Below are 11,164 nucleotides of genomic sequence, written 5' to 3'. Positions count from 1 at the left end.
ATGGGGTTTCCACTCAGTTGATGAATGGTGAGAGATAAAGATCTCCTGCTGTGGTGTGAGCTTGTGACTCTTGTCTCCCCAAGATCCAGCATATGACTCTTAAAAATGAGGACTGGCACTTCCCTGGTGGCCGACTGGTAAAGAAAAATCCACTTTTCAGCTTTCCTCCGCTGGTGCTAAGATCTTCAGTCCTTCCAAGGAAGCTTCCATCATTTGGGGGTGAGGTCCTCACATCAACTGGCGACTAGCACTGCACCTGGCAGCCCACACCTAGCCCTCACTCGCACCATGGTCCAGGTCTTGGAGCTTGCCTGCATCCACTTGGCCCTCATTCTGCACAACAATGAGGTGATGGTCATGGAGAATAAGATCAATACCCTCATTAAAGCAGCTGTTGTAAACGCTGAGCTTTTCTGCCAGGCTTGTTTGCAAGAGCTTTGGCCTATGTCAACATCAGAAGCCTCATCTGCATTGTGGGGGCTGATGGACCTATCCTATCCACCACTGCTGCCCCAGCTGAGGAGAAAAATGTGGAAGCAAAGAAAGAAGAATCTGAAGAGTCTGATGATGACATGGCCTTTGGTCTTTTTGACTAAAGCTCTTTAGTAACACATTCAATAAAAAGCTCTTAAAAAAAAAAAAAACAAAAAAGGAATCTGGCTTCCAGCGCAGGGACATGGTTCGATCCCTGGTCAGCGAACGAATACCCCACATGCCGCAGAGGCAACTAATCTCCGTGGAACACAACAAACGAACTCAGTGCTCTGTAACCAGCAGGACACAACTAGAGAGCCTGCACATTGCAACTAAGACCCGACAACAGTCAAGTAAATAAATAAATGTTTAAAAATAATGATAAGTAAGTAAATAAAATAAAAATGAGGAGTGGAGAGTATGGAAGGTTTCCCTCAGCTCAGCTTTTGTTCCAGTGTGCCATTCAGATTACAGCTGCGGCTGTTGCCGCTGCTGCTGCTAAGCCGCTTCAGTCGTGTCTGACTATGTGCGACCCCACAGGGCAGCCCACCAGGTCTCCCGTCCCTGGGATTTCCCAGGCAAGAACACTGGAGTGGGTTGCCATTTCCTTCTCCAATGCATGAAACTGAAAAGTGAAAGTGAAGACGCTCAGTCGTGTCCGACTCTTAGCGACCCCATGGACTGCAGCCTCCGTCCGTGGGATTTTGCAGGCAAGAGTGCTGACTGGGTTGCCATCGCCTTTTCCTCAGATTACAGCTAACCATGCTTTTTCCCACCTGCCTTCCATTTTATGCCACATTTTGTCTTCCTCCGTTTGCTCCCATTTATCCTCTTTACGTTAATAATGAAATGATTACAGCTTAGTAAATGTATGTGGGGGGAGTTGCTCAGGCTTGGGCTTTGCTGGGTGGTTCCTGTTCCCCCTCCAGCCTTACTGAGCTCTACTTTGTTCTCATCACTTCCAAAGAACGTTTTGGATTCTTACCTTTGTCTACACCATCTCCCAATACAGTGCTTATGTGGAGAAAGAATCAGATAAATATTCATTAAGACTTCCCCTGTGGCTCAGGTGATAAAGAATCTGCCTGCAATGTGGGAGACCTGGGTTCAATCCCTGGGTTGGGAGATCCCCTGAAGAAGGGCAAATATACATTAGCAAAATAAACCCACAAAGTTTTCCCAAATCTTGTTTAATGTTTCAATGAATATTCTAGAAATAGCTAATCAAATTGTAAGGAACTGCCATTTGGACTGCTTTCCACCAGGTTTGTAGACATGACACAACTACCATTCTTGTGTGATTAAGGTAATAAAGAGGATACCAGTAATATCTCCTTAAAGAAATCTAGTGTTTAAGAAGATGAAAGTACAGCCATTATGGAGAACAGCATGGAGATTCCTTAAAAAATTGCAAATAGAACTGCCTTATGACCCAGCAATCCCACTGCTGGGCATACACACCGAGGAAACCAGAATTGAAAGAGACACATGTACCTCAGTGTTAATCACAGCACTGTTTATAATAGCCAGGACATGGAAACAACCTAGATGTCCATCAGCAGATGAATGGATAAGAAAGCTGTGGTACATATACACATATACTCAGCCATTAAAAAGAATACATTTGAATCAGTTCTAATGAGATGGATGAAACTGGAGCCGATTATACAGAGTGAAGTAAGCCAGAAAGAAAAACACCAGTACAGTATACTAACACATATATATGGAATTTAGAAAGATGGTAATGATAACCCTGTATGTGAGACAGTAAAAGAGACACAGATGTGTAGAGTGGACTTTTGGACTCTGTAGGAGAGGGAGAGGGTGGGATGATTTGGGAGAATGGCATTGAAACATGTATACTATCATGTAAGAAACGAATTGCCAGTCTATGTCTGATGCAGGATACAGGATGCTTGGGGCTGGTGCGCGGGGATGACTCAGAGAGATGTTATGGGGAGGGAGGTGGGAGGGGGGTTCATGTTTGGGAACGCATGTACACCCGTGGTGGATTCAAGTCAATGTATGGCAAAACCAATACAGTATTGTAAAGTAAAATAAAGTAAAAATAAAAATTAAAAAAAAATATATTAAAGTAAAAAAAAAAGAAGATGAAATAATTCGATGATGGCAAGGTCACAACCTTTTTACTTTTTCTGAAGAAAGTGTGTGCTAAGTAAATTATTAATGAAAAGAATTCCGGAGGGCACTATTAGCCTTCTTTCAGAAGATGCAGCACCCTTGATATTGTGTGGCAGCACTTATTTGCATGTTCAGTTCAGTTTGTTCAGTCACTTGGTCATGTCTGACTCTTTGCGACCCTATGAATCACAGCATGCCAGGCCTCCCTGTCCATCAACAACTCCCGGAGTTCACTCAAACTCATCTGCATCAAGTCGGTGATGCCATCCAGCCATCTCATCCTCTGTTGTCCCCTTTTCCTCCTGCCCCTAATCCCTCCCAGCATCAGGGTCTTTTCCAATGAGTCAACTCTTCGCATAAAATGGTCAAGGTATTGGAGTTTCCGCTTTAGCATCAGCTATTTGTATATAAATGATAGCAAAGTACAAATGACTTTTATCTATGTGTTAAAAAAAATTCCCAAGAATACCTTCCTTGGAAGTATTGTGGAAATTAGCATATGTTCCAGGGGACCTTTAAAATACAAACTTGTAGATCTGAAAAATAACTTTGTAAATCAGACTTTGATTCACCTGAGTCTTCCAGATGACATTTCTGAATAACTAAGAAGAGGTGGCAGGAATACACAGAAGAACTGTACAAAAAAGATCTTCATGACCCAGATAATCATGATGGTGTGATCATTCATCTAGAGCCAGACATCCTGGAATGTGAAGTCAAGTGGGCCTTAGAAAGCATCAGTATGAACAAAGCTAGTGGAGGTGATGGAATTCCAGTTGAGCTGTTTCAAATCCTGAAAGATGATGCTGTGAAAGTGCTGCACTCAATATGCCAGCAAATTTGGAAATCTCAGCAGTGGCCACAGGACTTGAAAAGGTCAGTTTTCATTCCAATCCCAAAGAAAGGCAATGCCAAAGAATGCTCAAACTACCTCACAATTGCAACCATCTCACACACTATTACAGTAATGCTCAAAATTCTCTAAGCCAGGCTTCAGCAATACGTGAACCGTGAACTTCCTGATGTTCAAGCTGGTTTTAGAAAAGGCAAAGGAACCAGAGATCAAACTGCCAACATCCAATGGATCATGGAAAAAGCAAGAGAGTTTCAGAAAAACATCTATTTCTGCTTTATTGACTATGCCAAAGCCTTTGACTGTGTGGATCAAAATAAATTGTGGAAAATTCTGAAAGAGATGGGAATACCAGACCACCTGACCTGCCTCTTGAGAAATCTGTATGCAGGTTAGGAAACAACAATTAGAACTGGACATGGAACAACAGACTGGTTCCAAATAGGAAAAGGAGTACGTCAAGGCTGTATATTGTCACTCTGCTTATTTAACTTCTATGCAGAGTACATCATGAGAAACACTGGACTGGAAGAAACACAAGCTGGAATCAAGATTGCCGGGAGAAATAGCAATAACCTCAGATATGCAGATGACACCACCCTTATGGCAGAAAGTGAAGAGGAGCTAAAAAGCCTCTTGATGAAAGTGAAAGAGGAGAGTGAAAAAGTTGGCTTAAAACTCAACATTCAGAAAACGAAGATCATGGCATCTGGTCCCATCATTTCATGGGAAATAGATAGGGAAACAGTGGAAACAGTGTCAGACTTTATTTTTGAGGGCTCCAAAATCACTGCAGATGGTGATTGCAGCCATGAAATTAAAAGACACTTACTCCTTGGAAGAAAAGTTATGGCATATTCAAAAGCAGAGACGCTACTTTGTCTACTAAGGTCTGTCTAATCAAGGCTATGGTTTTTCCTGTGGTCATGTATGGATATGAGAGTTGAACTGTGAAGAAGGCTGAGCACCAAAGAATTGATGGTTTTGAACAGTGGTATTGGAGAAGACTCTTGAGAGTCTCTTGGACTGCAGTGAGATCCAACCAATCCATTCTGAAGGAGATCAGCCCCTGGATTTCTTTGGAAGGAATGATGCTAAAACTGAAACTCTGTAATTTGGCCACTTCATGCGAAGAGTTGACTCATCGGAAAAGACTTTGATGCTGGGAGGGATTGGGGGCAGGAGGAGAAGGGGACGACAGAGGATGAGATGGCTGGATGGCATCACTGATTCTATGGACGTGAGTCTGAGTGAACTCCGGAGGTTGGTGATGGACAGGGAAGCCTGGCGTGCTGCAATTCATGGGGTCGCAAAGGGTCGGACACGACTGACCGACTGAACTGAACTGATAGTAAGTAACTTTACCCACCTATGGGTGATTTTTAATGGAGCATATTTTAACCTAAATAAGTCATCCCCAACAGGCATCACTGTACAGTGACCTAGCTATACCACATAGCCTGCAAAGAAAAGTCATGAGAATCCCAAAAGATATGAGAGTTTTCTTTTTAGAAGTGACTCTTAGAGTGTGTTCCTCCATGGTGTATATGCATAGAGTCCCTGTTTGTTCTCCAAAGACTGTATTTCTCTAGCAGTTCAGAGAAATTGCTGTGGTTAGAGCGTGAAAATGTGTGTGTGCCTGCTCTGCTGCTTGTCTCCAAATAATACACGCTTTTGAACACTGTTTGTAATTCTAGTCTCTGGCAGCTGTAGACTTGTTACCTTAAAGTGCTAAAGTTCTTTGCATTATAGTGAACAGTATTTTTTATTGATTACTATACACTTAATTGTATGATGATCTATTGTTAGAGATTCTGTTTCTTCATAAATGTAAAATTCAATACAAATTTTTAATTTTCTCTCCCTCTCTTCTAGAGCTTAATTGTTCTCTTGCACACAGCTCTCCCCATTCCCACCTCTTCTCTCTCTGCATCTCTTTGTTTCTCTTTCTCTGTCTGTCCCTCCCTCCCTCTCTCCTTATTTTGTCATCTTTACTTTCACAGTCACCTTTAGGCACATTTAAAACCCTCAAACTTTTGGAAGCACCACTTGGCAAGGGTTATGTTTCTGTGTTTCGGTTTTGAAGCACAGTGCCATGATTTCAACTGAACTTGGCCTTGATTGAAGCTAATCAAGTTGCAGTTCTGCCTTCCAAATTCACAGCTTGCTGTGAGCAGACAGGCGTGGGAGGGGAGGAAACTGGAACGCCGGGTACTGGAGATTTCCCCATTGCTCTGTCACCTCTGCTAACAAGAAAGTTTTGTTAAGATTCTGGCTAAATGACCAGTTCTTTTAAAACCTTCTTTCTTTAACAATAATGTTCACTGTTGGAACTTCGGTAGTGGTTCAACGAAACTGCCTACAAATGTGCACATAGGTTTGATCCCTGGTCTGGGAAGATTCCATGTGCTGTGGGGCAACTATGCCCCTGCACCACAACTACTGAGCCCGCATGTTGCAACTACTGAAACTCACAGGCTCACAGGCTCTAGAGCCTAGGCTCTGTAAGAAGAGAAGTCACCACAATAAGCCCTCAAACCATAGCTAGAGAGTAGCATCTGCTCACCACAACTAGAGAAAGCCCTCATGAGAAAGCCCACAACGAAGACCCTGCACAGTCAAAAATATAAATAAATAAATGATATTCAGTATTTGTTAATGCTTCTCAAACTTCTAAAATCTATACATCTAGTTTTTCCAGAGTCTTACCTTCTCTAGTCTTATTTAAAAAGTAGAAGTATTTTCCCCAAATATAAAATTATAATTGAATTTTCCCCCCACTTAGATACACCTAAACCTTCTCAGCCAGCTCTGAGTGAAGAATGTGGGGGTTGACTGTCTACCCTCCCACATGGCCCTCTTTGAGAATCACTTGCTGCCGCTCTGCTGCTCCCTGGAGCTTGATTAGTAAATCTGCCGAAACTGAAAAGAAATTCTAAGGAGTAAATTGTTGTAGATACCTCAAACTGCATTGAACCAAGAGTTGGGGCAATAAACTAGGAACTTAGATGGTCCCTGGGGAAAATGTTCAGATTTCTTAGATGCTCTGCAGTTGGTACTAGAACCTTGCAGTAATGACTTTCAATTTTGTAACTAATAAAAAGTAGCAACTCACAATAATCCTTGTGTTTCCAGTAGAGCAAAATGGAATTTAGAGAGCTCTTTGGTTAGTCTAAATGAGTTTTCTATTTTCAATCCCTTTTTCAAAATATGTGGTTCTGCATTTCAGTTTTTATAGTAAACTGCTTATACACATTTCTAAAAAAGTGAGACCCAGAAGTTAGTGACTAATGGATAAGACTGAGCAATATTGAAAAAAAGTGGTAAGGTTGCCTTCCTAGCATTCATGTGACCTTGGGAACATTGGTGTTTCTAAAGCTGAGGTGTTATTATTATTATTTTTTTCTTTTCTCACCTTCCTTGGTAAAGCATATAAATTGAATTTGTCTATGAATTCAAAACATTGAAAGTATTAAAGTTTACACAGGCTTTTTGTTTATGGGCCTATATTTTTCCTTTTAGTTATCAATATGCAATAAGCACATACATAGCACTTTCCTCCTTTCCACTAAAAATGATTAACAGTTATGTCATTAACCCTTACTGCCCCCCTGTGGAGAAAGAAAATGCACTGGTCATAGCAAACACTCTTCCAACAACACAAGAGAAGACTCTACACATGGATATCACCAGATGGTCAACACCGAAATCAGATTGATTATATTCTTTGCAGCCAAAGATGGAGAAGCTCTACTCAGTCAACAAAAACGAGACCAGGAGCTGACTGTGGCTCAGATCATGAACTCCTTATTGACAAATTCAGACTTAAATTGAAGAAAGTAGGGAAAACCACTAGACCATTCATGTATGACCTAAATCAAATCCCTTATGATTATACAGTGGAAGTGAGAAATAGATTTAAGGGACTAGATCTGATAGAGTGAGTGCATGATGAACTATACGGAGGTTCGTGACATTGTACCGGAGACAAGGATCAAGACCATCCTCATGGAAAAGAAATGCAAAAAAGCAAAATGGCTGTCTGGGGAGACCTTACAAATAGTTGTGAAAAGAAGAGAAATGAAAAGCAAAGGAGAAAAGGAAAGATATAAGCATCTGAATGCAGAGTTGCAAAGAATAGCAAGAAGAGATAAGAAAGCCTTCTTCAGCAATCAGTGCAAAGAAATCGAGGAAAACAACAGAATGGGAAAGAGTAGAGATCTCTTCAAAGAAAATTAGAGATACCAAGGGAACATTTCATGCAAAGATGGGCTCAATAAAAGGACAGAAATGGTATGGACATAACAGAAGCAGAAGATATTAAGAAGAGGTGGCAAGAATACATGGAAGAACTGTACAAAAAAGATCTTCACGACCCAGATAATCATGATGGTGTGATCATTCATCTAGAGCCAGACATCCTGGAATGTGAAGTCAAGTGGGCCTTAGAAAGCATCCCTACGAACAAAGCTAGTGGAGGTGATGGAATTCCAGTTGAGCTGTTTCAAATCCTGAAAGATGATGCTGTGAAAGTGCTGCACTCAATATGCCAGCAAATCTGGGAATCTCAGCAGTGGCCACAGGACTGGAAAAGGTCAGTTTTCATTGCAATCCCAAGGAAAGGCAATCAAAGAATGCTCAAACTACCACACAATTGCACTCATCTCACATGCTAGTAAAGTAATGCTCAAAATTCTCCAAGCCAGATTTCAGCAGTATGTGAACCATGAACTTTCTGATGTTCAAGCTGGTTTTAGAAAAGGCAGAGGAACCAGAGATCAAACTGCCAACATCCAATGGATCATGGAAAAAGCAAGAGAGTTTCAGAAAAACATCTATTTCTGCTTTATTGACTATGCCAAAGCCTTTGACTGTGTGGATCAAAATAAATTGTGGAAAATTCTAAGAGATGGGAATACCAGACCACCTGACTTGCCTCTTGAGAAATTTGTATGCAGGTCAGGAAGCAACAGTTAGAACTGGACATGGAACAACAAACTAGTTCCAAATAGGAAAAAGTACATCATGAGAAACGCTGGGCTGGAAGAAGCACAACCTGGAATCAAGATTGCCAGGAGAAATATCAATAACCTCAGATATGCAGATGACACCACCCCTATGGCAGAAAGTGAAGAGGAACTAAAAAGCCTCTTGATGAAAGTGAAAGAGGAGAGTGAAAAAGTTGGCTTAAAGCTCCACATTCAGGAAACGAAGATCATGGCATCTGGTCCCATCACTTCATGGAAAATAGATGGGGAAACAGTGGAAACAGTGTCAGACTTTATTTTTTGGGGCTCCAAAATCACTGCAGATGGTGACTGCAGCCATGAAATTAAAAGATGCTTACTCCTTGGAAGGAAAGTTATGACCAAACTAGATAGCATGTTGAAGAGTAGAGACATTACTTTGCCAACAAAGGTCCCGCTAGTCAAGGCTATGGTTTTTCCTGTGGTCATGTATGGATGTGAGAGTTGGACTGTGAAGAAGGCTGAGCGCCGAAGAATTGATGCTTTTGAAGTGTGGTGTTGGAGAAGACTCTTGAGAATCCCTTGGACTGCAAGGAGATCCAACCAGTCCATTCTCAAGGAGATCAGCCCTGGGATTTCTTTGGAAGGAATGATGCTAAAGCTGAAGCTCCAGTACTTTGGCCACCTCATATGAAGAGTTGACTCATTGGAAAATACTCTGATGCTGGGAGGGATTGGGGGCAGGAGGAGAAGGGGATGACTGAGGATGAAATGGCTGGATGGCATCACTGACTCGATGGATGTGAGTCTGAGTGAACTCCGGGAGTTGGTGATGGACAGGGAGGCCTGGTGTGCTGCAATTCATGGGGTCACAAAGAGTCGGACACGACTGAGCGACTGAACTGAACTGAACTGTGGAGTAAGGCAATTCTCTTGCTTTCTCTTTTATTTTTTAATTGGACTGACCAAGTTCTAGAAATAAGAGTATATCCAAACTAATCAGTGAAATAGTGCTGAAACTGGAGTAGAAATCAAAACAGCAAGAACCTAGAACTTCTCAAGACTGTAATAGAAAGTAAAATTTGACTCAGTCTAAATAGTGTCAAGGATGCTTAACACAACATTTTCTTAGAGGATGCCTGTTGGCATCATTACATGAAAAAAATTCCCAAATAAATATGTGTGAACCATAAAGCATAAATCATTTATTGTTTCCAATAGTATGGAGAACTTACCTAATAGCTTTTAGTGCTCAGAAATGCTTCAGGTCAGCAAAGGGAAACCCAAATCTACTTCTAAATCTATTCTATTTCCTCTGGAACATAATGCCCTCTTGAAATATATTTGATACTTCCATTACCAAATCTTGTTTCTAGCAATGTTGTGCTATGTATTTGACCTCACCCAATACTATTTCCTGATTCTGTTTCCTTGTTCTCTGATACCTTTGTCCTCTGACTGCAAATTTAAGTTTCCTTCATGAGAGGCAGTGATGCTTTTCCTGACCTTGTTTTTAGATATTCCATCACAGAAATATGTACCAATTCAAGAGATTTAATTTGAACAGTGAATGTCACTTTTGAGAATAAGTGTGATATTTTGGTGATAGACTGTTTTAAAGGGATACACAGATGCTAGGTGAACTCTCTGAAGCCATGCTGTTGAATACAGAGTTGGACTTGGTACAAACCACTCTGTACTAAATCCCTCCCAATATCTCTTCTACCTTGTGAGCTTTTTCATACTTTTCTTTAGACTAAGGGTGTTTTTTAAAATTTATTCTTATTTGGGAGAAAATTGCTTTACAATGTTGTGTTGATTACTGCTATACAACAATGCAATTTGGCCATAATTATACCTATATCACCTCCCTGCTGAGCCTCCCACCCCTACCCCCTCACCCCTCTAGGTCATCACAGAGCACTAGGCTGGGTCCCTTGTGTTATACAGCAACTTCTCAGCAGCTATCTATTTTACACACGGTAGTGTGTATGTTAGACTAAGAGTGTTTTAAAAGAGAAATGTCTTGGATATAATCACTTTCTATACCTGTGAAGACTTAAATGGTCAGTATATGAAACATTAGCTTACATTTTTAAAAATATGATACATGTTCATTATGAACAAAATTCAAACATGATAGAGATGTACAAAAAAAAATTTTTAATATACAGAAAAAATTAAAATGTACAGAAATTCCCAGAGAAAACATGTGACATCAAGGGACATGCAAGGTTTAGATCTGATAGAAAGAGTGCCTGAAGAACTATGAATGGAGGTTTGTATCACCATACATGAGGCGGTGATCAAAACTATCCCCAAGAAAAAGAAATGAAAAAAGGCAATGTCCTTGTCTGAGGAGGCCTTACAAACAGCTGAGAAAAGAAGAGAAATGAAAGGCAAAGGAGAAAAGGAAAGATATACCCATCTGAATGCAGAGTTACAAAGAATAGCAAGGAGAGATAAGAGAACCTTCCTAAGTAATCTTGATGACAGTGAAAGACAGAGTGAAAAAGCTGGCTTAAAACTCAACATTCAAAAAACTAAGATCATGTCATCCAGTCCCATCACTTCATGGCAAATAGATGGGAAAACAATGGAAACAGTGACAGACTTTATTTTCTTGGGCTCCAAAATCACTGCAGATGGTGACTGCAGGCTTGAAATTAAAAGATACTTGCTCCTTGGAGGAAAAGCTCTGACAAACCTCAGTTCAGTTCAGTCACTC

At 40.9% G+C, this 11,164-nt stretch overlaps 1 protein-coding gene across 1 annotated transcript; it reads left to right on the top strand.

Annotated features, from left to right (window-relative positions):
* Positions 1-288: 288 nt before the first annotated feature.
* LOC138072327 (large ribosomal subunit protein P1-like) lies at positions 289-596 on the top strand. The gene is made up of 3 exons (XM_068963432.1): positions 289-354; positions 392-396; positions 434-596. Exons 1-3 carry the CDS (start codon positions 289-291, stop codon positions 594-596), a joined length of 234 nt encoding a protein of 77 aa, XP_068819533.1.
* Positions 597-11,164: the final 10,568 nt, after the last annotated feature.

Source organism: Capricornis sumatraensis, unplaced genomic scaffold (genome assembly GCF_032405125.1).
Source record: "Capricornis sumatraensis isolate serow.1 unplaced genomic scaffold, serow.2 scaffold3, whole genome shotgun sequence".
Lineage (NCBI taxonomy): Eukaryota > Metazoa > Chordata > Mammalia > Artiodactyla > Bovidae > Capricornis > Capricornis sumatraensis.
This window is presented reverse-complemented; position numbering and strand designations above follow the sequence as displayed.

What these genes read in the sequence shown, in the direction of transcription:
- LOC138072327 (XM_068963432.1), top strand. Translation starts at nt 289, where the DNA reads ATGGTCCAGGTCTTGGAGCTTGCCTGCATCCACTTGGCCCTCATTCTG.